Source organism: Capricornis sumatraensis, chromosome 2 (assembly GCF_032405125.1).
Source record: "Capricornis sumatraensis isolate serow.1 chromosome 2, serow.2, whole genome shotgun sequence".
Lineage (NCBI taxonomy): Eukaryota > Metazoa > Chordata > Mammalia > Artiodactyla > Bovidae > Capricornis > Capricornis sumatraensis.
Window position 1 is genome coordinate 120,229,321 of NC_091070.1, and position 27,658 is coordinate 120,256,978.

Below are 27,658 nucleotides of genomic sequence, written 5' to 3' on the forward strand. Positions count from 1 at the left end.
GAAGGGTAGGCAGGAGGGGACTTCCCAAAAGGATGAGTTACCTTCTTGCCCCAGGGAGAACACCAGCCATCCATGCTTAGGGCAAGGAAGGGGTAGAAATGTCCAGGAAGTGTGTAACTAGCTTAGGTCTAGGAGGACCCTGTCTTCCCAACCACCAGTCACTTCCTCCCCCACCTTACACAGTGACCCGAAGTGGCAGGGCTGAGAGAGGCAACCAGACCTGTGGTATCTGGGGCAGGCAGGGCTGCCTGGCACCATGCTGGGGCCAAGTGTCCATTGCCAGGTGCTCTGCATGGCCTCTGCTCTGTGCCCATGCTTGGGAGGTCAGGAAGGATCCTGAGAGACCCAGAGTCACAGAGGAAGGGAGGGTTAAAGAGAAGAAAAGAGAGAGATGAGGCACAAAAAACAGAAGAGCCATAGGCATGGGGGGTTGGCAGGGGGAAACACAGAGACAGGGTCCTGAGTGGAAGCAAAGCCAACTGTGGGTGGGGAGGGGCTAGCAGAGCAGCACTCCTGGTGGCCCTGCCCCCCTGCCTCTCACTGGCTCTATTGATCTGCCTGGGGGTTCTTCAGAGAGCTTTGCTTACTGAAGCCTGCCCAAAGGGCTGCACCCCAAAACAGACCAACATCCTGTTCTGTGCAGAGAAGTGTACATAGATGCGTGGGCCACGCATTTACCAAAAGGACACGGGGATAATCAGAGTCTCAGAGACACAGACACACGCCCTCAGACTCTCGGTACGAGAAGGTCCCCAAAAGTTTCCACTTCACTCTTCCTCACTCCCTACCCCCTTGTCAACCATCCTGGGAGCTGGAAAGTCCTTCTCTACTTCTAACCTCTGTTCTGTGAGCTGCAGCCCTGGGAGACTCTGGGAGCTACCTGGGAATGGAGGTGCCGCTGGGAGCTGAGCATGAAGCTCCAGGGTGGGGCACGAGTGGAGGATGGCAAGATGGTTGGGCAGGCCTGGGAGGGGACAGGTACCCGCCTCTCCACGCCAGGTGCCACGTGCACCACGTCGGGGGGAGTGGGCTGCAGTCATGAGGCTGAGGCGTGTCTGGCTCCTGCTCTGCTGTTTACCAGCTGGGAGTGAGAGCAGGAGGAGGTGCCAGGGAGCCTCCCCACTGCAGCCTGGCCCCTGGCCAGCCAGCCTGTTGGGTAACCAGGAGAGCCAGGCCCAGCTAATCAAACTCTGGGCCGAGGCTGTGCAGGAGATCAGTGGCACCCAGGATCCTCAGAAGCTGTATCCTGTGGCCTCCCCAGAGCCCTTCCTCCGTGGGGGCTGCCAGACTGGGGCGGGGGGGGGGGGCGAGAATCTCCTTCCTGCAACTACTGCATGAAGCATGTCTCCTCTACACTCCTCTCCCATTGCTCCTCTGCCTCAGCACACACCTCCAGGCCTGCCCCCAGCACCCAGCAGACCAGGAGGCTGTGAAGGCATCACGGAGCCGGGGAGTCCTAGGGAAGGTCAGCAAAGTGCAGACGCTAAGTAGGCAGAGGCCTCAAGGAAACCAAGAACTGCTGGGATGAACCCGACCTCACCCTGTAGAAGAGGCACCATCCACCAAATATGCCACCCCATCTTCATCTCTCCCCTCCCCACCTCCCCTTCACCAGTCACCTGTCTTGGTGGCTCAGTGGTAAAGAATCCACCTGCTAATGCAGGAGACACAGGTTGGATCCCTGGGTTAGGAAGATCCCCTGGAGGAGGAAATGGCAATCCACTCCAGTATTCTTCCCAAGAAAATCCCAGTGACAGTGGAGCCTGGCAGGCTGCAGCCCGTGGGGCTGCAAAAAGTCAGACACAACTGAGTGACTGAGCACGCATGTCTTGGTCAAATAGAAAGCGCATGATTCTAGAGTCACAAAGACCTGGGTTCAAATCACAGCTCAACCACTTACTGTCCTTGTACAATCCCTGGGCGAGCTGTGACTATCTTCGCGCATCAGCTAGCTTTGAGCATCACATAGGTATCTGAAGCAACTATGCTTGCTCCATGGTGGACATTGGGAGGATTGGAGAAAATCATGGATTTACAGAAAGTGACTGGCAAAGGACCCAGCACACAGTAGGTGATGCAGAAAGGCCAGTGCCCCTCCCGTCACCTATCCTGTCTCTCCTCAAGGCCCCAGACTCTGTTCCTCCCATCTCTCCCTGTGTCCCCTCCTGATGCCGGGACGCTCTGCCAGCCACTCCTTTCCCCTGCCTGCTGTCGGGCCAGGTGCTCCCTCCTCCTCCCTCTTCCCTCCCCTGGGCCCTGCTCCCTGCCCTCCTGGGCAGCCAGGGCAGCAAGGACGGCACCAAGGGAGTTGCCCCATGGACAGGGCCCCACAGAGACACCACCGAGCCTCGCAGGGTAAGAGGCCCTGCAGCCTTACAGGCAGGTGGAAGGGGCTCCCAGGAGGTGCAGAGGAGAGATGGGAAGGGGCTGGTCGGGACGTGAGAGGGTTGGGGCAAGAGAAGAGAGAAGGAGAGAAAGATGAGTTGGCAGGGGAGGGTAGGCCGGTGAGACAGAACAGGTCTTGATAGAGACTGAAGGAGACATGGGAGGAAGGGCTAGGGGCCAGACAGAGGAGAGAAAGAGGAGGAGGAAGCAGCAGGAAGCACGTGGAGGGGAAAGAAAGGCAGCCGTGAAGAAGGAAGAGACAGGTGGGCTGGGGGAGGAGAGGAGAGAAGAGAGTCAGGGAAGCTGGAGGGAGGAAGGGCCAGCATGTGGGCAGGGTCTGGTTTCAAGTGAGAGCGCCCCCTGGGAGGAGGGGCGGACACTGCTCATCTGGCTGGGACCCCAGGCAGCAGTAAGAGGCCGACCACTCCACCTTCTGTTCATTCAGCGACGGAAGAAGCCGTCCTGCCTCTAAAGATGACAAAGGTCAGGGGAGCAAGCAATAGAGCCCTGTCCGCTGCCCACGCCCACCCCCAGCACTTTGCTCCCCACTGGCTCAGGGGTGGGGGTGGAGGATGCGGTTTCATTTCTGCAGAAAATGTGGGACGCTCGGCCAGGGGTAGCGGGGCAGGGGGGCCGGGGGGTGTGGAGAGTCAGGCAGTCCTTGGCCCCACGGAGGGTCTAACTCAAACCGCTCAGCGGGATCCCATGGCCACATGCTCAGTCAGGTGTGAGCCCTGAGGCAAAAAGTGGTGGGGCCACCTGGTGGAGGAAGAACTCCACTGCCGGGGCAAGCAAGGGGAGCTCCCCCACCCCAGGCCTGCTGTGAGGTTCAAGGCTAGAGGCTAGGGAAGAGGGTGCCACGTCAGGGAGGAAGCTGGGTGGGGCCAGGCAGGATTGGCGGCCAGAGGGAGGGGCCGGATGGAGCCCCTCCCTCTCTGCGCAGTCCTCCCCCGACCCCACCCCAGCTGAGCCCAGACCTTCAAGTCCATCACTCCCACCCAGTCCAGTGGAGGAACTGGCGTGTAGGGGGCACCTCCTGGGCAGAGGGACAGTGTGTGAGCCGGGAGGGTGGGCAGAAGGGAAAGATGCTGAGCATTGGACAAGTGCTATGCTTAGTCGCTTGGTGGTGTCCGACTCTTTGCGACCCCATAAACTGTAGCCCGCCAGGCTCCTCTTCCATGGGGATTCTCCAGGCAAGAACACTAGAGGGGGTAGCCGTTCCCTCCTCCAGGGGATCTTCCTACCCAGGGATCCAACCCAGGTCTCTGGCATTGCAGGTCTCCTGGATTCTTTCCCATCTGAGTCACCAGGGAAGCCCACTGGGCAAGTAGAAGGAAAAAGTAACAGGAGAGCCAAGTCAGAGGTCAGGGGAAATACAGGGGGCTTAAGGCAGGCCTGCAGCATTTACTGAAATGAAAGACTGTCCTTGTGCTCTGTGAGGAGCTGCTGTGTGGATGTACAAAATGCAGTAAGGTCTGGCAGGGAAAGCTTCTTCGCAGGGACTCCTTTGATAGGTGTTTAATAAAAGTTAACCATATGAGTGAATGACATGCTCTTCCCTGCTCCAACCAGGCTCTAGCTAAAGGCTTCCCCCTCAGCAGCTGCCCCTCTGGAGGTCTGTGCCTCCCTGCCTTCCTCCCACATCAACACATCTGTGCTCCCTACAGCCTTCTCTTCACCTGGACCAGCCACACACAGCACGAGGCATTCCTTCTTCTGCAGGCTGCGGGGCCAATGGAGCCAGAACCTGCAGGAGGCAGTGTGTGTGGTGGGGGTGTCTGTGCTTGCAGCTCTCCCTTCTTCCTTCTAACATCTTCACTACCCTACCCTCAACTCCTACACCTAGAAATTTCCAGATGCTTGCGGGCACAAACAAGCAACCAAGAGTTTTAACTCTGGCCGCTTGGCTCAGTTAGTAACGGATTCTCCTGACGATGCAGGAGACACAGGTTTGATCCCTGAGTCAGGAAGATTTCCCTGGAGGAAGAAATGACAACACACTCCAATATTCTTGCCAGGAAAATCCCATGGACAGAGGAGCCTGGCAGGCTACAGTAGTAGGGTTGCAGAGTTGAACACGGCTGAGCATGCTTGTGCAGCCAGCAGAATATTTACTGTGTATCTCTAAGGGGGAGGCACTACAAAATAACAACATGAACAAGGCAGACACAGTCCCTGCCTCCATAGGGCTTACTGTCCAGCAGGAAAGCTCCCTGTTCTTAGATCATGAACAGTTATAGCAGTGAGATGATGTGATGAGTGCCAGGAAATCAACTGGTGCTGAGTGTGTCAGCACAGGGGCAGGAAGGCTTCTCTCAGGAAAAGACCTGCTTGGGAACTTGGGGGCTGAAAAGTTGTCTAGATTGAAGAGGGGCCAGGGAAGGGCCTTCCAGGCAGAAAGAATAATGTGGGGAAGTCCCAGAGTGGTGAGGAGCCTGGCACATTTCAGGATTTGAAGAGGCTTCGCGTGACTGTAGGGCAGAGGGAAGAGAGCAGTGCAGTGGAGGTGGTCCCACCTTCTCCCCAGACGCCAGGTTCTTCCAGGAAGGACTGGGGTGGGGGTGAGGGCCTGAGCTTTGGGGAGGATCTCTTGATCCTCCATGGCCCTCAACTTTTGGCCCTGACCCCCTCTCTTCTCCTTACAGAGCTGCTGGCTGCAAAGAAGACCCACACCTGTGAGTAGAGGACTGGGGCAGGAACTGGTGCTGGGGTGTGGAGAGATGGCAAAGAATTCAGCAAGGGCGCCAGGAGGTCCATGTACGGAGCTGGAGCAACCAGGCAGAGGTGGCCAGGTCTGAAAGGAGGTGGAGCTGAAAAACCAGGGGGACGGGGAGATGAGGAGGAGGAGTGATGAAACCTCAAGATTGGGGGGCAAAGGGAGGAGATAAGGGAGAAGCCTGAAAAGTGCGAGGGAATGTCGCAAAGAAGTAAGGAGACGACAGTAAAAGGGAGCCACAGGAAGGAGGAGCGGCTGGACAGAGGCACAGGAGATGCCGGGTGGGGCGGTGGGGGGCGGGGCGTGGGCAGTGGCGCAGATTGCTAGGTCAGGCAGGGAGCTGCTGAGGCAGGGTGGCCTCAGGGACTCAGGGAGCCTGCACCAGGCTTTGTGGCGGCAGAGTCAGGTTTGCTGTGCATCTCTGTGGTTAACACATCCCAAGGCATAAACAAGCCTGGGGCCAGCCTGTGCAGAGCAGGAGAACAGGAAAGCCTTCATCTTGGTAGGAAACACGTGGAGAAAAACACTCTGGGTCCTGGGGACATTGAAAGACTGAGGCTGCAACCTGTGAGGAAGGGATTAGAGCTCAGGAAGGACTTACCAATGGATACTAGCAAGGAATACCTTCTCTTGGGAACTCTCAATTCATCAGATCTATCTTCCTAGTTCATAAGACAGGCTACACCCCCAGAAAATGCACCCATTGCACCTTGGTCTCAAAGCTCATGTCCCATCAACGTGCCCTTCCAGCCCCAGGATGCTTTCTCAGAATCCTTGAACTGAGGAGGACCACTCCAGGGCATGAGAGGTCACCTGCCTTTCTCCACGGCCCTCCCTTGGACTGCCGACCAGTTCCTCCTGAGAGCTCACTCCAGTTCTTTCTGCTGCCATCATTGCCTAGAGCTCCCTGTTCCAAGCAGAGACTCTCAGAGGGCCCAAGCATCACCCTCCTCCCTGAGCTGGTCAGATAGGGGCTGGGGGGCCACCAGGAGGCTACATCCTTCTGAGTGGGGGGTTGCTTTGCTCAGCACAATCCTGATCAGTGCCTCGCCTGCCCCTAGCCACAGGGCCCCACGGAAATGCTGAGCAGGGCCCTGGGAGGAAAGCGGGTCAAGGAGTGACGCGGGTGAGCTGGGGGAGGTGGGGGCCAGGGACCATATGTGGGTGGGGGGGAGAAGGGGGACTTTCGGAGCATCTGGAACTGGAAGAGGCTAAACGCCATTCCTACCCCCAACCCCTTACCACAGAAACCTCGGCCAGGACCACACCCCCTCATCCCCTTCCAACCCACTGGCCCTGTGCAACCACCTCCACCCCACCCCCACCCGTGAGGGTCCTCAGGAGAACATGGGCTGACAACCCCTCCCCCAACCCACTGCCAGCTCCTGAGTGCCCAAGGAAGGCCAGCGGGGAAAGGCCTGTGCCAGGCGCCATTGGAGTCCCGGCAAGATCAGAGGCCTCTTGGGAGGTTTGGCCCAGAGAATCCAGGAAAGATTAATGCCTCCCCCAGGCCCAGAGACTCTGAAAAGTGGGCTCTGGAGTGTAGACAGTCATAAAAGGGGGCTCCAAGACAACCCCAGGAAGGGAGAAGCCCGACAGGGACTCCCAGACTGAGAGGGGCACCTGATTACTAAGGGGTCCTGAAGAGGGAACCCCGAGGCTGAGGTGCCCATAGAGCAGATATGAGGCTGAGAGGGCCTCTGAGGTTGATGGACCCCAGAGAAGGACTCCAAGAGCAAGAAACTCTACAGACTCACACAGCAGGAGACCCTCCTAAGCAGACCTGAAGCAGAGAAAGCTTCCCATTTCTCAAGTGTAATCTGGGGTCAAACACCCTGATTTTGAGTCCTGACTCCACCACTTTGCTAGCTGTGTGACCTCAGACAAGTTACTTAACCTCTCTGCGTCTCACTGTCCTCATCTTTGAAGTAGGGATAATGGTACCTACAACATAAAGCTTTCTGGGAGGATTAGATCATCCACATAAAGCCTTAAGAACCATTTCCGGCACATGGTTAAGCATTATTATTAACATCATCTTCATTCCGAGTTCAGCAGTTTTGCTCCTGAGGAAATTTCTGACAGACTAATCCCTCCTACAGATAGTGGCATTTGTCTGATGGTTATTACTGCTACTATAATCACTTATGCCCTAGCCCAGGGCATGCACTGTGTGCAGGGAGGGCATGAGCATGGTGGGTGGTGGAGCACGGCTGTTGGCAGTCCATAGCGTCGCAGGTGGCCCCAGGCAGACATTCTGTGACTTACCTCTAGAAATAGCCCCGTCCCTGGAGTCACCTGGCAAAGAGGGTCAGGCTCTCGGGGATCCTCGGGGGGAGGGGGAGTAAGGACCTGGCCCCAGGCTCGTGTGAGCTCCATTCCGGCTCCCCAGCCAGAACTACCCTGGCGGGTGGAAACAGCTTTTACGCGTGTGGCTGTCGCCTGTGGTTTTGGAATTTTCCAACGCCCCCTGCGATTGGCTGCCCCGCCCCTCACACTCTGCCCCAGGCCCAGATTGGCCACATGGGGCGCCTGTCATCCTACCCGCTGCACCCCAGGGGGGGTGGGGGGTGGAGTTGGGGGGGGGTGTCACTCGGCCACCTGTGTGGTGCAGATCTTAAACCCCCCGGCCCAGAAGCATTGGGGGAGAGCTAGGTGCAGAGCTGCGGACTGAGGCTCTGCCAGCAGGGCCTGGCCCCCACCCCTGCTGTCAGCTGCGCCCCATCCCTGGACCACCCCGGCTGAGAAGGACAGGGAGCCCAGGCGGCAAAGCCCAGGACTCAGTCATGAGAAGTAAGTGAATGGGCCTCCTGGGAGCGGGGAAGCCTGGGGCCCATCATCATTCCCGGGCCTTCTGAAAAGGAGGGGACAGTGTGGGCAGAAGCCGAGCGCTCTTCCCTGGCAGGGTGTGTCCTGGTCAAGGCTAGGGTCTGTCGGGCGGAGTAGCCGTGGAGTCTCGTTCCTCAAGCGGTTCTCTTACAGCAGTCGCAGTAAAGGGTCTGTTGAGGAACTCCTCTGTCGTGGGCTCTGGCAAGGATCTCCCAGAGCAGGTGAGGTGCCCCGCACCTTGTTTTACAAAAAGAAACTGAGACCCAGAGGGGCCCAGTGCTTCACCCCTAGATCACATAGCTGTAGTAGGTGGAGGCTGGCAATTAGCAGGCAGCCACTGCAGTGTTTCCCTCCACGCCTCCAAACTGCCTGTGGGAGGGTGAGAAAGGAGGCCGGAGGAGCCGCTGTGCCGAGGCAGCGGGTTGGCGAGGGTAAAGAGAGGGCAGCTGGCGGAGGGGGTCAGAACCCCAGCATCCAGGCCTCTGAGCCATCATACTCCCTGCCCACTGCAGGATCATGAGGACCAAGCGGAATCCAGCCAGGGTGTGTGTGTGTGTGTGTGTGTGTGTGTGTGTGTGTGTGTGCATGTGTGAGAAAGAGACCCCTCATCCCAGGTTCAGACGGCCGTTTGATGAGTAGGATCAGGCGGTAGAGATGAGAGCAAAAAGCCTTCAACTTTACTGGCTTCCTGGCCCAAAGCCATGGGCCAACAGCTGGTGGGCAGATGTCTGGGGTCCCTGTGCCTTCCAGCAGAGCAGCGGTGGGCAAATCGCCCTCATGTAGGGAGCCAGAGAACCTCCCAGAGCATAGGGTGAAGGACGAAAAGGGAAGCCCTGGACCCCTGTGGCCTGAGGCAGGAAGCACCCCCAGCCTCAACTGGGGGTCTTCCCACAACCCACAAAAGAGAGTCCATATTGTGTACTGGAAAAACCCACTGGCTGAGTCTAAATACCAGGTTCTGAGCCACCTCTGTCCCTGACTAGCCTTGTCCTTAGGCAAGTCATTGCGCCCCTGTCTCTTGTTTAAAAAAAAAAAAAAAAAAAAAGCTGAATTTAAAAACAAAACTAACTTTGGAGAAGCTCCCGTTCTGAGCAAGCAGAGAGCAATGATCTCCAAGTAAAGCATCCCCCACGGTAGTGGAAGAAACTCAGAGGAGACACGGAGAGGTAGCCAAGGGAAGGAAAGAGCCTCACCTCCACACTTGGGGTGGAGACTCCCGTGCAGGCGTCCGAGTGGTGGCGGCCAGGAGGGGTGAGGAGACCCAAACTTCAGTTTCTAGCTTCTTCCCAGTAACAGCAAATGTTAGCAGGAAAGGTTAGCAAAGGTTAGTCTTGCCAGAAATGGTCTCAAATCAGCCAGTCCACTTTGGGAAGAAGCAACGGTCAGATGTGCTTTAGAGCCTGGCAGGAGAGCAGGAGAGCCCGGGACTGAACGGGGAGACACTGAATAGAGCAGCTCTGCGTGACAAACCCACCCCCCACCAAGCTGGTAGGCTGGAGAGGGTCTCCTCCCATCCGGGGTTGGTGCCACCGGTCCTTCTCACTTGGACGTCTCTGGGCACCGCATAGCCCCTCGTGAGTTCCCGCTACCTCCCTGTCCTCTGACCTTCTCTGGGGCAGGCAGAGCACTGGGGGCTTGGAACTGTGACCCACACAAAGACCAAGGTCCAGACACACTGGGAGTAGAAAACGGACCAGTGGCACTTCCCTGGTGGTCCAGGGGCTAGGACTCCGTGCTCCCAATGCAGCCCAGGTTCGATCCCTGGTAGGGGCACTAGATCCCACCTGTTGAAAACAGAAGATTCTGCATGCTGTAGCTAAGACCCAGTGCAGCCAAATAAATTTTTTTAAAAAAGAAGAAGAAGAAAGAAACCAGACCAAGAAATAAAGAGAGATGCAGAGGCCAAACTCAAATGACAGAAGATCTATAAATACACGGGGAGAGAGTGGTGTCTAGATAGAGCTGCAGCTGGAGAAATGCCAGGGGAGCCAGAGCATGACAACGTGCAGCCTGAGGCAGGACTGAAGCGCCGAGGATGGGAAGGCACACAGACCCAGGGGGTGACAGAGAGAAGAGAAGGTGGGCAGGAGAGGGGAGACACTGAGGATAGGTCAGGTGCAGGAAGGCAGAAGTGGGAGGGAGGGAGTTTATAGAAGTTCCGAAAGAATGACAGGGACTCTGCCATCATGACCTGCTGCCGAGTAGAGAGGAAACATCCATTAGCCAGAAGAACTTCCCAGCCAGACAGAGGGAGGGTGGCCCCATCACCTCACTCCAGGGCATGGCTGGAGTGGAGACGGACATAAGGCCCTGGCGTTAGGCCTGGATGGGGAGGTGGGAGGGCACGGGCTATGAGGTTGCATTCTTGTCTTTGTTGTGCCCTGATCTTCCTCAAGTCTGGTTATGATGAGGAGGACCTGTGAACCAGAAAGAAGTCCAAGTCCCAGGGAGCCACAGACCTCACCCAGAGAGCTCAGGGCCATACAAAGGGCCCCCTCCTTCCTCGAGTCACTCTTGTACCTTTGGCTTTTTCTCTCTGCCCATTCCTAACAGGACTCCCAAACACCTCCAGCTCAGGGCTCTAGAAGGTGGGAGCACCCCAGCCTGTCCCATCACCATGAAACATGGGTATTGGTGTGGCTGCCCCTCCCAGGGGCTCCCTCCCCTCCCCTTCCTCTGTCCCCTGATTCAGATGGGGAACAGGGACTTTCCCATGCTGAGAGCTCTCCTAGAGAGGCAGCCCTGGGGTCTCCTCCAATGACGAGTCCTTTCTGAGATCTCATCTCCACTCCTCCAGCTGACCCCTCCATGGGACTCCAGGCTCAGAAAGGATGGAGATATCCATCTAGGAGGAGGGACAGCAACATGGCAGGGGCGCGGGGCCAGAGCCTGGGTCTTCCTGGGGGCCCTGGCCTTCCCACAGCAGCAGAGGCCCTCTGGAAAGGAGACTCGAGCCTCGGGAAGGCCGCTGGCGGTGCGTCTGGGCTCCTGCTCCTTACTGCTTCCTCCTGGTGATTCATCCCCTCCCCCCATCCCCTGGTTGTTTTCACTCAATTCTTTTGTTTCCCCTTCTTTCTCCTGTCCCAGACTGCGGGGGCGGCGGGGGCACCAGGAGGGGGGTTTCAGGTGGCTGGCTGTCTTTCGTAGCTTTTCAAAACCCCAGACTCTCCCTCGCCCACCTGAGTTTTAGCTTCACTACTTTCTCAGCCCTGGGACCTGGGTGTATCAGCAGAAAATTTTCACCAAGTGCAGGCAGGAGCGTTCGCCAGGTACAGCAGCTTCTGTTCTGACCCCCACCCTGCCCTCCCCTTCCTGCTGTTTGTGGCGCGGGGAGCCCACCTCCAGCCGTGGTTTCCAGCTTTGCAGAAGCTGCGGGAACTGAGAGCTGAGAAAGGAGGGAGGCTGGTGACCGGCTGGGGTACACAGGGATCCCCTGGCCAGAGGTGTGGTCTCTGTGGGGAGAGGGACTGAGTTGGAGCTGGGGGGTGGGGGCCCCTGAGCTAAGAAAAGAGATACAGTCCTTTCTCACTCACTCACTCACTGGTTTCTGCAAAGAGGCCTACCAGCATGCCTGACCTGAAAGCCAGACCATACGCCAGCGGAGCTGTGGGCCTGCGAGGAGTCCTAAGTCAGGAGCTCGGCTGGGGTGGGCGAACCATGGTTAAAGGCAGGAGGGGGCTGACACCACGGGAGAAGGTATGGGGCAGAGGGAATAACGAATGTCTGGATCTTTAGCCTAGACGTGAGGCCCGGCTTCAGTGCCGTGGGTGTCCTCCCTGAATTCTGGTCCTAGCCCCCCCCTCACTTTGCACTTCCGCTGCAGCCGGTAAACATGCCCCCACCCACAAGCTGCCTAGTGCATTTGGGTGTCTCATCCTTCTAGAGTGAAAGGCTCAATGGCTGGGGACCCTGGCTCTCAGGTCACAGAGACCTGGGCTTACGTACCCGATCTCCCACTTCTGGTGAGGACCAGCAAGCTTGTGCAACCTTAGTCAAGCCACTTACTCTCCCCTGGGCTCAGTTTTCTCATTCTTAAAATGCGGACGATACAAAGAGTACCTACTTCACGGGATTATTGTGGTCATTAAATGAAAAATGTATGTAAAGCCTGGCACAGAGTAAGAATTCAGCCAACGCTTATGTCTATCATGCTTGTGTGTGCTCAGCCGCTCAGTCATGTCTGACTCTTTGCGACCCCATGAACTGTTGCCTGCTGGGCTCCACTGTCCGTGGAATTTCCCAGGCAAGAATACTGGGCTGGGTAGCCTCCAGGCTTTTCTGTCCATGGGATCAAAAATACTAGAGTAGGTTGCCATTTCTTTCTCCAGGGGATCTTCCTGACCCAGGGATCGAGCCCACGTCTCTTGTGTCTCCTGCATTGGCAGGAGGATTCTGGACCACTCTGCCACCTGGGAAGGTGCCACCTGTCATCATCATCCTTAATCAATGTCCTTTGGAGAAAAAGAGAGAGAAAGAGGAGAGAGGAAAAGCCTAGCCTTGGGCAGATAGAGCACCAGGGGAAGATGAGGACCTCAGGGTGCCTCTGCCTGCATCTTTCTCTGCCAGAGCTGGGGTGGTTCTGGGGTTTGAGGGGAAAGATCCCCTTGGGTTGCAGCCCCTCCTTTGCTCCTACCACTTCCTCTCTGTGGCATAGGGCACCTGGACAGGGCCCAGGGCTGGCTTTCTAAGGTGGCACAGGGCCAAGCTCGGGATGCATTCAAAGAGCGCTATCAATGAATCTTGCAGCTGTGAGAAGGGTGAGATTAGAGGAGGCTGGAGGGAGGGGGACAGCCTACTTTGTCTCTACCGTATTTCCCCACATAGGAGGTGCTCAGAGGAGGCTCCCTGGGGATCCTTCAATCCCCAAAGCAGTCCAGAAGAGATTCATTTTCTTTTCCTAGTACTGTGTCGGAATGAAGTTTTAGAAGTCACACCGGTTGGCAGATAAAAGAAGATAAAAGAATGAGCTGGGGAGGAGACCACCAGCCCCACCCTTATGCCCCAGGAGGAGGCAGAAGCAGGAAGAGGGACTACATTCTTGCTACTCAGAAATGTAGGGTGAGGACCAGCAAGCTTGGGCACCAACCAAGAGCTTGTTCAAATGCAGAACCTGGGCCCCTCCAACTTCCTGAGTAGGGACCTGCATCTTAACTAGCTCCCCAGGGGATCTTGTTGGCTACTCAGAGGTCTAGGGTCATGCAATCACTAGGTGCTTTCAGGAGGTATCATGTGTACGTGGGCACGTTGCTCCCTCCTTGGAATTGACAGGCCCTGGGAGAGAACCGCAGTGTGCTACACCGATCTTCCTGAAGCAGCAGGCGAGGGCGGATAGAGTGAGGGCTGTTGTGGGAGCCATGCTGCAAGGGTTGACCTCGAGGCTCCTGACCTCTGCTTAGTTCTAGTTCCTGGCACTGTTAGGCCCTTAGGTGGTAAGTTCCTGGCAGGCCAGGCTCCTGGGAAACAGCTTGAGTAATCCTGTGATTACTCAGCTCCCCTCCCCAACCTGGGTTCCCACCAGCTGCTGCTTCAGGGACAGGGCTCATGGGGGGAGGTTGCAAAGGTGAGGTATTCAAGGTGTTTTTCAGCTCCAGCTCACCCCACCGCCACCTCTGCCGGTCCTTTTCCCGTCCTCTCCCCGCCCCTCCTCCACAAGTCACAGTCGTGTGCACCGGTACTTTCTCTTTGAGGTTTTGGGTAGATGGCATGGCCGGGGTACAGGTGGCAGGGCCAGGAGGGAGGAGCAGGATAAGAGGGCCTGACCGTGCTGACAGGGCCAGGCCTTGGGCATGGGGCCAGGACATGAGTGTGGGTTTTTTCTGTGTTTCCGGGGCTCTCTCTCCATCTCTGCATCTGTCTCTGTCGTCTCCTGGTCCCGAACCTCTTGGTCTCTCTAGCTGAGAGGCTGGACAGTCTAGCCCCAAACCCCTGACCCTGCGTGCCTGTCTCACTCTGTACCTCTGTCTCGGACTGTGGCTGGGGAGTGTGGGACTATGGTTGGCTGGCCCAGTGGCTGGGGTCCAAACTCTGGTCTCCCCCAAACACGGGTATTTGTGAATCTGGTCTGTGGCTGGCCACATCGTCCTATGAAAAGGGCAAGGTCTCGGTGACACTGTTGTGAGGTTCCTGGGGCTGGGACCAGCAGTGGGTCAGGCGGTGGGGCCGAGAGATGCGTCTGGGTCAGCCGTGTGGTCAGCGCACACACGCACACGGATGTGGCTCTTGGAGAAGGGAAGAGGCAGGGAGGCCTGTGGTTGAGCGCTGGGCTGGAGCCCAAGTTCCTACTGTGGCTTGGCCTAGTCTCCCTCCCGCTTACTTTTTGGGTGACCCACGATGGTTTCTGCCCTCTCCGGGCTTAAGGCCACTGAGGAGTGAGATCCCACAATGCTGGAGGGGAACTGGTCGGGGAGAGGCAGGAGCTGACTCCACAGGAGACAAGTACTTCTCTTAGGCCTCAAACGCCTTCAGGGTTCTGTTCCCGCCGCTGTGCTCAATGGCACACCCAGTGTTTCCAGCTGCAAGGCACTTTGCTCAGGTGATTCCATGTACCCCCTATGCTAACACCCGTCACCCCCTGCACTGGCAACGCAGGCTGTGCTTACCCTGATTTTACTGACAAGGGCACTGAGACCTAGAGAATCCAGTGGCTAAGATGTGCAGGTGTCCCTGCATTCTCTGCCCCTTTTCCAGGTATCCAGTCCTCCCTTGTTCTCTCTTCCCTCCATTCATTCCCATCTGCTCTTAATTTACTGGAAAGAATCTGAAAGCTCTCTTGCCATCTGTCCTAGATGATCAGGACAGCCTACTGGGTGGGTGCTGGGCAGGATAGTGGACTGCCTGAGAACTCGAGTTAGGAGAGACTCGAGTTCTAATGGAGGGATTTCAGACACCCTGTCCCCCATGAGAGACAGCTGCTTACTCTGACTCAGGTCTAGGCTAACCTGAGGGGATGATGGCTTAAGGGTGACGAAAACAATATTTGGGGGAGTAGTGGGCAAGCCCTGGCCCCCCCTCCCCACCTCACATCAGCAGGCCCTACACCACAACCAGAGTCCAGGCTGAGGCCAGAAGAGAGTCCATAGCACTGCGGCTTTGCCCCCCAGGCGGCTGCTGCTTCTTCTGACCCTTGGAATCAGAGATGAGGAGGGGCTGCAGTCCTAGACCAGTTTCACATCCTGCTCCATCCCAGGCAGGAGAAGGCAATGGCACCCCACTCCAGTACTCTTGCCTGGAAAATCCCATTGGTGGAGGAGCCTGATGGGCTGCAGTCCATGGGGTCACAAAGAGTCAGACATGACTGAGCGACTTCACTTTCACTTTTCACTTTCATGCATTGGAGAAGGAAATGGCAACCCACTCCAGTGTTCTTGCCTGGAGAATCCCAGGGATGGAGGAGCCTGGTGGGGGGCCGTCTATGGGGTCGCACAGTCGGACACGATTGAAGTGACTTAGCAGCAGCAGCAGCCATCCCAGGCATTCTCCCTCAGAGGGGAGGCAGCAGGTCAGCAATGGCAGAGGAGAGACGCGCATGCCCTTAGGAGTGATGAAAAGACCTGAAAGAGAACCCATCCCTGCCCAGTCCCTCCAAAGATTGGCTGGTGGGGAGGCCGGCGGCTCATCCCTGAAACTTAGCAGGGAGCTGTGGGCATTGACAAGGATGGGCAAAGTAGAAATGAACCTGGGGCCAGTAACCAACCACAGCGAAGGCACCAGGGAGGTAGGTTACAGTGAGCTTCATGGGAGAAGGGGAGGGTCCTGGCAGCCAGTGAACAAACGCTAGCACACAAATATGCACAGTGTACACACTGGCTCAAGCAGCTATGCCTGCTGCCTCATGAATCACATATACCTTTCATGTACACACACACACGCACACACGAGCACCCCTTCAAGCAGGCAACATGCCCACTGATGTGTGTGCCCCTGAAATCACAGACATGGACCAGCAGAATGGAAAGCTATGGGGAACTGGGATAGAGACCCAGCTCCTGAGTAAGCTAGCTGTGTGAACCTGGGCCAACCATCTGATCTCATCTGGCCTATTCCTTCCTCGGTAAAGGGGAAAACAAGAGGTCTGAATGATCCGATGGTCTCTAGTCCCAGCCAGTGTTAACATTCATGATTTGGGCTCATACAGCTGGAGGCAGAGGCCCGCGTACACACACGTAAGCATCCATACACAGCCACCCTCTGCTCTGGGCCAGGAACCTCGGCGCTCTGTTTGATCCGCTCCCTGGCTCTCAGACATCCAGAAGTGCTGGCTTGCTGCCCCCACTTTCCTGGGCTCCATCTGGCTTCTCTCTACCCTCTCTGGGCCCCACCCTGTGACCCTGCCCTCTTGGCCCCCCAGCCTCTGCACAGCCCCTCTCTGAGCCTTCACAGCCCTGCTGAGGATGGCAGGCAGCTCTACCTGGCCCCCAGGTGCCTCCCGCCTGGTGCACCACATCTTCCCACCAGGCCCCACACTCTGCCCTGGGGGCCAAGCCCCAGTGGGGGGAGGGCAGCTCAGAGGAAGCCCCCTGGGCGGGAAGCAGGTGTTGTGAAGTAGTGAGGACTCCTAGGTCCCCAGGCGGGAGGGAGGCAACTAGAGCTTTTCATCTTGACGGGCTGAGCAGGTGGCCTCTCTGCAGCTGCTTTCTCTGCCCCCGTAGAACTGATACAACCCCAGCCGCTCCGCAAAACTAAAACAGCCTCCACAGACCCTCTGCTGAGTGGCATTTGGCTTCACTCCTTCTTCCATCTGATTGTTGTTGTTCAGTCGCTAAGTCCTGTCCCACTCTTTGCAACCTCATGGACTGTATGTAGCCCGCCAGGCTCCTCTGTCCATGGGATTCTCCAGGTAAGAATACCGGAGTGGGTTGCCATTTTCATCTTCAGGGGATCTTCCCAACCCAGGGATTGAACGCACGTCTCCTGCTTGGCAGGTGGGTTCTTTACCACTGAGCCACCAGGGAAGCCTGGTGTTCCATCTTACAAGAGAGATAAAGCGAGATGGACTGGGGTAGGGCAGCAGAGGATACACCACGTCCCTGTATCTGCCTCCCAGGTGCTGGGGTAGGATGCACCGAAGGCTCCCAGGCTGACCTCTGCTCTTTCCTTCTTCCAGCACAAATTGAAGTGATTCCGTGCAAAATCTGTGGGGACAAGTCATCTGGGATCCACTACGGGGTTATCACCTGTGAGGGGTGCAAGGTGAGTGCTCGCTCACACACAGTCTCTTCAGAGGATAGACGGGGCTCGGCGGGCTTCGTACCGCCGGCAGGGCTGGTCTCCTGAGACAGCTAGGGAGCTGCCCGCTGGCGCCTTGCCTGGAGAGCCCTGTGCATGGAGGGCCTTGTCTTCCACTAGGGAAGTGACTGCAGGACAGATTATAATGGAGGAGAGAAAACTGAGGGGTCCTATGATCCGGAGGCCTTCAGAGTGACGTAGGCCTGGCCAGGGTCAGCAGCCATGATCTTCGCTCGCCTTCCCCAGGGCTTCTTCCGCCGGAGCCAGCAGTGCAACGTGGCCTACTCCTGCACCCGTCAGCAGAACTGCCCCATTGACCGCACGAGCCGCAACCGATGCCAGCACTGCCGCCTGCAGAAGTGCCTGGCCCTGGGCATGTCCCGAGATGGTGAGGCCAAGTGGGCAGCCCCCCCAGGGCTTCAGTCGCCAGAGCGGCGGCCTGACCAGCGGCACCAGACAGGGGTTCGACAGCCTTCTGGGTCTCCGCCCTCCATCCTTCCCTCTGGCAGGCCCTGGTCTCTTCCACTGTCCAGCGTTGGGGTGGGCGGGCTGCCCTCATCAGAGGTCTTCACAGTCCCCAGCTTCAGGCTCTGCAACAAAAACCCTTGTTTCCTCAAACTCCTAGACCCTTTTCCCATTCCTCGGGAGGGACTCTCCTCATCCGACTCGCCTCCAGCCCAGATCCCATCCCCATCCACAGTCCACATCTTTCCCCAGCTTCCCCTGGCTCCAGCTCCACCTGGCTCTCCGCACCCCCATCCACAGCTTGGGACAAAGGGCTGCAACTATGAATGGGACACAGTTACCCTGAGAACAGCCCAGAAGGCTGAGGTTGGCGAGGGCGGCTGTTCCTGGTGCCTTTCTCCATCTTTCTCAGCCACTGCCCCCGTGCAGCCCCCAAACTGCTCCCCCCACCAACACCACAGAAGGAGCCCAGGGTGGGGCTGGGGGAGGCATGAGGTGATGGGGAGCCAGAAGGAGCCTGTCAGCACTTTTCGCGCCCAAAATAACAAAGTGAAAGGAAACACGAAGGGTTGCAAAGGGGCAGGCGGGGTGAGGGGCTGTGCCCCCACACCTGGGAGGGGCGGTGGGGTGAGTGAAAAGGCAGGAAAGAGAGAGCAGAAGAGGATGTTCAGAAACAAGCCGCGGAGCCTGGGTTGGGCTGTGGTGAGTATCTAGGTCACCAGGGAGCCTGTAGGCCTGACCACAGGGAGACCTGTGTTCTCGGCTCTCCTCTTCCTCTGACCCTCCTAGATGGGCGAGGTGACCCCGATACAGCTTGAGGCTCCCCCTTCAGCCATCCCCAGCCCCATAGCAGGAGGCCAGGCTCCCCAGCCCAGACTCATTGCTCAAATTCTGCCACTTAGTCGAAGCTGGTTTCAAGCAGGGAGAGTTTACTCAGAAGACTGATACATCTGCTGATACATCTGGGCTGGACAGAGCCCAGAAGCAGACAGGAGTCGGGGGGAGTGGGTCTTGAACAGAAATGCCTGGAAGGCAGGCTCTCAGCCAGACTGGAGAAGGTCTGCTCGGAGTGAGCTCTTCAAGGAGCAGCAAGTTAATCCTGTAATGGTCACAGTGCCTATAACTCTGCCCTGTGCCGTGTCTTCCCGCCTCCAAAACTCCTGAGCCCCCGACCTCTTTCAGCTGTCAAGTTTGGCCGCATGTCCAAGAAGCAAAGGGACAGCCTGCATGCAGAGGTGCAGAAACAGCTGCAGCAGCGGCAACAGCAGCAACGGGAACAAGCGGCCAAAACCCCTCCTGTGGGAGCCCAAGGAGCAGAACCCCTCGCCTGCACCTTGGGGCTCCCGGATGGGCAGCTACCCCTGGGCTCCTCGCCTGACCTGCCAGAGGCCTCAGCCTGTCCCCCCAGTCTCCTGAGAGCTCCAGGCTGCGGGCCCTCCTACTCCAACAGCCTGGCCAAGGCCGGGCTCAATGGGGCCTCGTACCACCTGGAATACAGCCCTGAGCGGGGCAAAGCTGAGGGCAGGGAGAACTTCTATGGCACAGACAGCCAGCTGGCCCCGGACAGGGGTGGACTTCACTCTGAGGACCCCAGGCGTCCTGGGCTTGGGGAGCCAGGACGGGGCCTGGACAGCTACTTCACCCCCAGTTTCCACAGCACCCCAGAGGTGCCTTATGCTTCCCTGACGGAGACTGGTAAGCGGCTGGGGAGGCGGAGAGCGTAGAAAGATGAGGGAGGAGCTTCCAAGAAAGGGCCCTGTGGGACTTCCCTGGTGATCCAGTGGTTAAGAGTCCACGTTTCCACTGCAGGGACATGGGTTCTATCCGTGGTCAGGGAACTAAGATCCCACATACTGTGCAGTGCAGCAAAAAAACATGGGGTGGGGGGCCCTAGTCAGCATCCCATGTAAACCAAGCATACACAAGGGTCTTGAGGGAGGCAGAGCAGGACTAGGCCAGGCAGAGGAGTGCCCTTGGTATGCGAAAGGTAGGAGCTGGCTGAGATGGAACCTCTGCCTTCCTCCCCTGGCCCCAGAGCACCTGGTGCAGAACGTTTGCAAGTCCTACCGGGAGACGTGTCAGCTGCGGCTGGAGGACCTGCTCCGTCAGCGCTCCAACATCTTCTCGAGAGAGGAGGTGGCTGGCTACCAGAGGAAGGTGAGGCCAGGACACCGTACCGGGGAGGAAAGACTCCTGCCACTACCCAGGGAGTCCAGAGACGGCAACCTGCACACATGAGTGGGCTTGGGGCGAGGCAGGGTATCCCAGAGAAACACAGTGTGCACCTGCTTTTAAGTATGCACCCTCGCAGATGGGTGAGAGCTTCTCCTTAGCTCCTGCCTATGGTTGTTTTACCTGGTCTTCATTGGTAAAGAATTTGCCTGCAATGTAGGAGACCTGGGTTCGATCCCTGGGTCAGAAAGATCCCCTGGAGAAGGCAATGGCAACCTACTCCAGTATTTTCGATCTCATGGACAGAAGAGCCTGGAGGGCTGTAGCCCGTAGGGTCGCAAACAGTCGACCACCACTGAGTGACTCACACACACACACACACACACATACACACGCACACCCTATGTCCTTCACCACCCAGACCTAGCAGTACAGACCTTAGCATACTCTCCTTCCTCCTCCTCTATCAACAATAGTCAGACCCCTCATTAGCATCTGTTTCAACATTCTTTCTCTACCAGGCACTGTGCTGAACACTTTACATAAATTATCCTTGACCCTTACAACAACCACCCCATGAGGTTGCCATTCCTGTTTTTCATGGACTGAGAAACTGAGCACAGAGGAGTTCGTAGACATACTCCACGCCACAAGGTAGTGGAGCCAAAGGCAAATTTAGATCCATTGGGCCCCAAAGCACATTGTGCTAAGAATAGGCTAAAAACACAAGTGCTGAGGATGTGGGGGGTACTTGCAGTTCTGTCTGGGCTCCCAGGGCCTCAGTGGGGTCCCGGGGGTCCTAAAAGACAGCTCCAGTGGGACCTCCCTTCCCCCTGCAGTCGATGTGGGAGATGTGGGGACGCTGTGCCCACCGACTCACCGAGGCCATTCAGTATGTGGTGGAGTTCGCTAAGAGGCTCCCGGGCTTTATGGAGCTCTGCCAGAATGACCAGATCGTGCTGCTCAAAGCAGGTGCCTGGGGAGAGCGGGCGGGCTGCGGGGTGGGGGGACCAGTGTGGAATGGGCGGGGCTGCGTGGAGGGAGGTGCCTCAAGGGGCCCAGGACACTGAAGGGGGACAGAGACAGATTCCTGGCTCTGTGTGACAACGCGCCTGCCTGTCTCCCCACTCCCCAGGAGCCATGGAAGTGGTGCTGGTCAGGATGTGCCGGGCCTACAATGCTGACAATGACACAGTCTTTTTTGAAGGCAAATACGGTGGCGTGGAGCTGTTCCGAGCCTTGGGTGAGGGGCAGGGGGAGATGAGCAAGAGGAGTCCGATGCCAACCCCATCCGAGGCTTCCAGACCCAGGGCGCCCTCTTTTCATGACAGACTGCCCTCTCTGCTCCAGACACCAAGGGGGGCGGGTGTCCTCGGGCACTGTGGCCTCAGCCACCTTGCTCACTATTTCGTTTCCACCCTCCCAGGCTGCAGTGAACTCATCAGCTCCATCTTTGACTTCTCCCGCTCCCTGAGTGCCTTGCGCTTTTCAGAGGATGAGATCGCCCTCTACACAGCCCTCGTCCTCATCAATGCCAGTGAGTGTCACTGGGCTTGGGCAAAGGACAGTCAGGCGGTGGGGGCACGAAAGGTATTGAAGAGTCTGGACCTGTGCGCTGTGCTCAAGCAGCCTTCGCAGGTGGCGCTAGTGGAAAAGAACCCGCCGGCCAGTGCAGGCGACCTAAGACATGTGGGTTTCCATCCCTGGGTCGGGAAGATCCCCTGGACGAAGAAATTGCAACCCACAAGCAGGTGGTGGGGGCGTGACAGATACTGAAGGGTGTGGACCTTTGCTGTGGTTAAATCTGGGAAGGTGCTTTATAAAGCAGAAGAAGCCCACCCAATGTTGCTGTAAAATAAGATGAGTCAAAAGAAAGATCCAGAGGAGCCTGAGAGAGGGAAGAGAGAAGCTCAGGTGGGGCTGGAGAAGTGGGGAGGCATGAGGAAGAGAGGAGGTGAGAGCAGTTGGGCTGCATGTGAGCCCCTGCCAGGGACCCCACCGTGGCCCCACTCTGGAGCCGCCTGTGGAGCTTTAGAAAACGAGTGCTGCGACTCTGACGTGGATCTCAGGTGCAGCCGGACACCAGAACTTTGCATAGCCTCTTGTAGGTTATTGTGACATGCCACCAAGCTTGAGAATTGCTGCTCTGTGTGAACTCGTTTTAAGGCAACACGCCACCAGGAATTCCCTGACGGCCCAGTGGTTAGGACTCCACGCTTTCACTGCTGAGGGTGCAGGTTCAGCCCCTGGTGGACAAACTAAGATCCCATGAGTCCTAGGACAGAGCCAAAAATAGAAACAAAAGGCTACCTGCCTTCAGGGCAGGACTCTGGATGTCCACTCCACAGAATGGAGTGGGCTGGGTGAGCCCAGCCGAATGCCAAGGATTCCGAGAACCTGGGGAAGTGGATTGTGCTACTAACCTGAGTTTATAGACCAAGTTACCAGTCCACTGGCTCTGCCAATGAGTAGAGCCCAAAACATGCCCCTTGAGCTGGAAGTAAAGACTGAAAAGATGACTTCTGGTTATTTTATGGAGTCAGGACAAAAGGTGGTTTGTCTCTTGAAGTTAGCCACAGAGTGCTACAGAAGGCCCAGTGCTGACCCAGGTGGCTACACAAGGCCCATCTCCTCTTTGGGACCATCTTTGCCAAGTCGGGGTGAAGGGGGAGATCTTTTCTTCCCCACAGCAGAGTTTTAGTGGAGAGCACTGAATTAGCTATGTGAAATATCTAGGTACCAGGGAGAAGGCAGCCTGGAACTGGGAGATCAGAATGTCTCATCTCTTTCATCTCTCCCCAGTTTTCCTTATAGAGGTACCCAAGGCCCCACAGCTTACTAACTCCAAAACAACACACACCCACACCCCCTACACTGTCTCTCACTCAGCTAAGAAGATCTCCGTTCAGCACAGATGTCCAGAATGACACACCTTTTGGGAGAAGTTAACGTCCATGTTCTTTCTTGTTTTTGCTGTGGTCCCATCCCCTCCTTCAGACCGGCCGGGGCTCCAAGAGAAAAGGAAAGTAGAACAGCTGCAGTGCAATCTGGAGCTGGCCTTTCATCATCATCTCTGCAAGACTCATCGCCAAGGCATCCTGGCAAAGGTAGGAGCAGTCCCTGGGACAGAGGTCAGGCCCGGCGCCAGATCTGTGACCTCAGGGTTTGCGAGGACCAGGGTCTGAGGGTCCAGAGGAGGAAGTGCCTGAGAGCTAAGTTGTACGAGAGAGCTTGCAACAGCACAGGACACGGGGACTGAGCAGTCACTTCTCTGTGGGTACAGATGAAAAGTTAGGGAGCCTGAAATTGGGAGGGACCTCCAGGGAACAATTCAATTTAATAGAGCCACCGCTTACCAGCACCTGCTTGTACTGTGAGTGGAAAGAGACAGAGATGCCGTCCTTACCCCCACCAAGAGTTTTTAACCTGCTGTGAAGAAGAGATTTGTATACCAATGACTCTAAAGCAGAATAAGATGTGATACGGGATAAAATAATAATGTGATTAACAACGTGCTTTCCCAGATATACTCATCTTTGTGACAACCCAGTCAGTAAGAGAGATGTTCAAATCTCCCTGTAGTGATAAGGAGACCTGAATGACTTGTTCAAGTCTACACAATCGTGGGTGATAAATGCAAGTCCCGGGGCTCTTTCTACCACATCTCTGTGCCCCTGATATATTACTAATATTGGGGAAATGTGACAGCATGGAATAGGGGTTAAAAATAACTTGAGGGAAAAAGGAGAGGCTCATAAATGCTTCCTAGTGAAGGTGGCATTTAAACTAGGCCATGAAATATTTATTTTAACAGGCATTGAGGGGTGGGATAGGCATTCCAGGCTTAGGGAACCATATGAGCAAAAATAAGGAGGAAAGATAATGTGTATGTGGAGAATAGTTGGTGGAACATTTTGACTACATGTTAAGATGGGAAGCTGGGATAGATTGATGGGAGCAGGAAAGTAGCAGAAGACAGCCTTAAAAATTAGGTCAGGGAGCAAATCAGAGAGGACCTTCAATGCCATATTAAAGAATTAAGACTTTATTTCCAGGCAATGGAGAGCACCAAAGGCTAGAGGAATGATATCATCAGAGCTATTTTTTAGGCAATTTAATTTGGAACCAATGTAAGGGGACCATTTATGGAATGGTTCAAGCAATGGACGCTTGCTGTGTGCCAGGCACTGTGCTGGGTGCTGAGAATACAGAAATTACTTAAAGGACAGTCTCTGCCCTACATAAACCTCAAGTCTGGTAGAATAGTTCAGGAGGAGCAGCACCTGGGAGGGCAGTTGGAAAGCAAATCTGGTGGAATCCACCTTCGGAATACATCACCTCCCCACAGTCACCCTCTTGCTGTCAGCGCTCACTTGGACCATTAGAGAGGCCTCCAGCTGGACCCCTGCTCCACACGTCTGTCCTACTGCAGCCACACGGCAGTCCTCGGTGCTCCTGTAGCTGCCGTCACGCTGAGAATCAAATCCAGAGTCTCTGTCGTGGCCAACTGGCCTCATGGCATGACCCCCAACTTCTTTGCTCACCTCGTCTCCTTCCGCTGCCCTCTCAGTCACCCATTCCAGCAGCACTGGCCTCCTTGCTATCCCTTGAACACATCAAGTTGCTTCTCAGGGCTTTTGCACCTGCTGTTCCAAGTGCCTGGATGCTTCTTCCCCTAGTTTTCCAAACAACCTGCTCCATCCCTTTATTCTGGAGAGGTTTTCCCAGACTACCCCATCCAAAAAGCTTTCTACCCATCAGCCTGCTTTATTGTTTTTTTGAAGAAGTTTTCTAATATTTATTGTCTAGCTCCCTCACTAGAATATACATTTAATAAAGGTAGAGATTTTATTTCATTCACCGACGCATCACCACAGCCCATCACAGTGCCCAGCCAGAAGGTTCTCAACACATATAATGAGAATGAATGAAAGGATGAATGAACGACCCTGTTGCAATAGCCCAAACAAATGCAAGGTAAAGCAGGAGGAATGAAAAGAGGAGGAATTCAAGAGGTATCAAGGGATCCCATGCTGCCTGCTCTTCCCTGACTGTCCCTTTCCTAGATAACTAGCCTGGGGAGAGAGGGATGGTGGCTGGTGAGAGGTGCTTTTAAGCCTCACTTGGTGATACAGGGAACTGCAGAAGTTAAATGGTTTTCTCAGTTTTTCTCCGGTGAGGTCTCTCTGCCTCTGTCTCCTCATGGATCTCTGGGCCTTTTTCATTCCCCTCCACTGGCTGAGTGCTGGCAATGGTGGTTTACTATTTGCAGTGTTGGGTATCTGTTTGGAAATTGCTTAGTCCAAAGAAACAGTTATTGAGCATTTGCCGTGTGCAAGCAGTATGATAGGTACCGAGGATACAGAGAGAGTGGGGGAGGAGAGGGAGGGAGAGAGACTCAAGGAGCTTAAATCTAGGCTGGAGAGATAGATAAATTGGATCATTTTCCTAAAATGGGATTTAAGTGCTCCACAGAGGGAAGCCCAAAGGAAGGGACCTTTAAATCCAGGGAAATAGTCCTAGAGGAGGTAACACTGAAGGTGAGTAAGAATTAGCCAAGCACCGAAGAATTGAAAAGGCATTCCAGGTAAGGGGAACAGCATCAACGAAGGCAAGCAGGCGCCTAACAGTGTGTAAAAGAGGCACAGACTTTCGCTATTATCAAAGCATGGGTTTTATAATCGCTGGTGGTCCAGCGATTAAGACTTCAGGCTTCCGGTGCAGAGGACATGGGTTCGATCCCTGGTCAGGGAATTAAGAGTCCACATGCCACGTGGCATGGCAAAAAGATGTTTTAAAAAAGCGTAAGAGAGTGAGAGAGTCTTGAACAGGGCTCATTTAAGGAGTATCAGGAACACCATTTGGGGGCTCAGCCAGAAATCATGTTCCTGTCCCATTGCGGTTCTCATGTGCCTCCAGTTCCTTGAATACAGACCTACCCCTACCAATGGGATCTGGATGACCCACAAGTGCTGAGTGTGCAGGGAGAGAGTACAGAGGGTTGTCGCAGCCCAGGAAGGATGGGAGGACTGCTCTGACCTGGGGACAGAGCTGCACCACTCACCCTCCTTCCCCATGAACCCACCTCCAGCTGCCACCCAAGGGGAAGCTGCGGAGCCTGTGTAGCCAGCACGTGGAAAAGCTGCAAACCTTCCAGCATCTCCACCCTATCGTGGTCCAAGCTGCTTTCCCTCCACTCTACAAGGAACTCTTCAGCACTGAAATCGAGTCACCCGAGGGACTGTCCAAGTGACCTGGAGGAGGGACTCCGTTGCCTTTCCTAGAGCCTGCTGGCTCACCTTTCCCTTGGTCTTTTCCTTTCCTGTGGCCCCTGGAGGGTGGTCTCTGACTGTTTGGGGGGATGGGTGAACAAACGCTGAGACTGGGTTTCAGCCCACCGGCCTGCCTGGCAGCAGGCTAAGAGCCAGAGGGTCGGGATGAAGGGACTCTGTCCCCAGCCTCAGCTTTGTCTGGGCTCCTTTCCCATGCCCTGTCACCCCCAGCTTCTGGGAGGCCTGGGGTGGGATACAAGGACCTCTCAGAGGACCTAGGTATCCTCAGGACAATAGGGGGTTCCAGGACACCCTGGATGAATGGAACTCAACTCTGGACTCAGAAGCTAAGAATAGGACTTTGAAATACCTCATTGCATTTCCCTGGGGCTTTGGCTGGGGTGGTGCAACAAGCTTGGAGACTGGCGGCCGGAGCCCAGAAGGACCTGCATATAACATGAATCTGCATCACTAGGTTTGCTGCCTGCCCCCTTCCTTCCAGCTCAGCAAGGAGATGGTTAGGCACTCTGGGGTCTTAAAAAAAAAACAAAAACTGGATATGTGAAGGGTAAGGATGGGATGGGAGTAAGGGAGGGGCTGGGGATGATAATTTTATGGGATTTGCACATAGGGATAGGGTATGATGAAGACCAAGAACATCACAGACAGACAGTTAGAACTCAGACTTCTTATGTGCACTTTAAAAATAGACTTTAGGGGTTACCCAAATCTATCAGAGACATATCCACAGACAGGTGAAACATACTCACACACTCAACCTGCAGTCATGCGGCTCTATAGACACATTTAATCTGACACAATCTGTCTTCCTTGAGGTCACAGCTCAAAGGAATTTAGCGGCCCCAGGGCAGAGTCCCAATCCTGAGGGAGCCCAGAACATTTCACCTGGTGCCCTAGTTCACCAGGCTTAGGCCAGGGGTGGCCCAAACTGTACGCCAGCCCCAGCTGTCTTTGGTTGCAAGAAATGCTAAAAGAAGAGGTAGCTGGACACTGATCAGTCACAGGGCCAAGAACAGACCCTTGGAGTACTAGTTGTCTGGTCCCCACCCTGCAGCCCTGCTCTTGCGATGAGAAAGGAAGCAGATGCAATTCCAGCACTCTCTCCGTGGATACCGCTGGGTCCAGCAAGGTGGAGAAGACCGTGATCTTGCCCGAGAACTTCTCTTGGTTTTATAAATAGCTGTGTGCCCTGCTTGGAGGGAAACAGCAGGTGGTCAGGAGGTTTGGTTTTTCTTTTTTTTTTTCCTCTCAGGGGAGTGTAAACATAAACTCCAACCTGTGCCATTCTTTATAAAATGATTTCAAAGGCAAGAGGTGTGTGTGTCAGGTGGGAGGAGCCTTAATGAAGGTTATCCTAGCGCTGCTCTGAAATCTCATTTCTGCATGAGGACCCAGGTTCCTAGCCCAGGCAGCCATCAACACTGTAAGGATGCTAGCCCCCTACCCTGAGCCATCCCCCATAGAGGTGAGGGAGCTATCAGGAACGCCCCCTCTCCCCACTGAAGCAATCTCAGACCAAGCACCACAGTGGGTGTTCTGGACTGAGAACTTTCCCCACAAATGATACCCACAG

The 27,658-nt window shown here is 55.7% G+C and overlaps 1 protein-coding gene across 1 annotated transcript; it reads left to right on the top strand.

The window, feature by feature from the left end:
* The first annotated feature begins 2,307 nt into the window (after positions 1 to 2,307).
* On the top strand, positions 2,308 to 27,291 carry RORC (RAR related orphan receptor C). The gene is made up of 11 exons (XM_068963886.1): positions 2,308 to 2,355; positions 5,031 to 5,060; positions 17,034 to 17,119; positions 17,402 to 17,543; positions 18,803 to 19,315; positions 19,656 to 19,777; positions 20,632 to 20,764; positions 20,928 to 21,035; positions 21,219 to 21,329; positions 22,790 to 22,899; positions 25,884 to 27,291. Exons 1-11 carry the CDS (start codon positions 2,316 to 2,318, stop codon positions 26,043 to 26,045), a joined length of 1,557 nt encoding a protein of 518 aa, XP_068819987.1. The 5' UTR covers positions 2,308 to 2,315; the 3' UTR covers positions 26,046 to 27,291.
* The last annotated feature ends 367 nt before the right edge of the window (positions 27,292 to 27,658 follow it).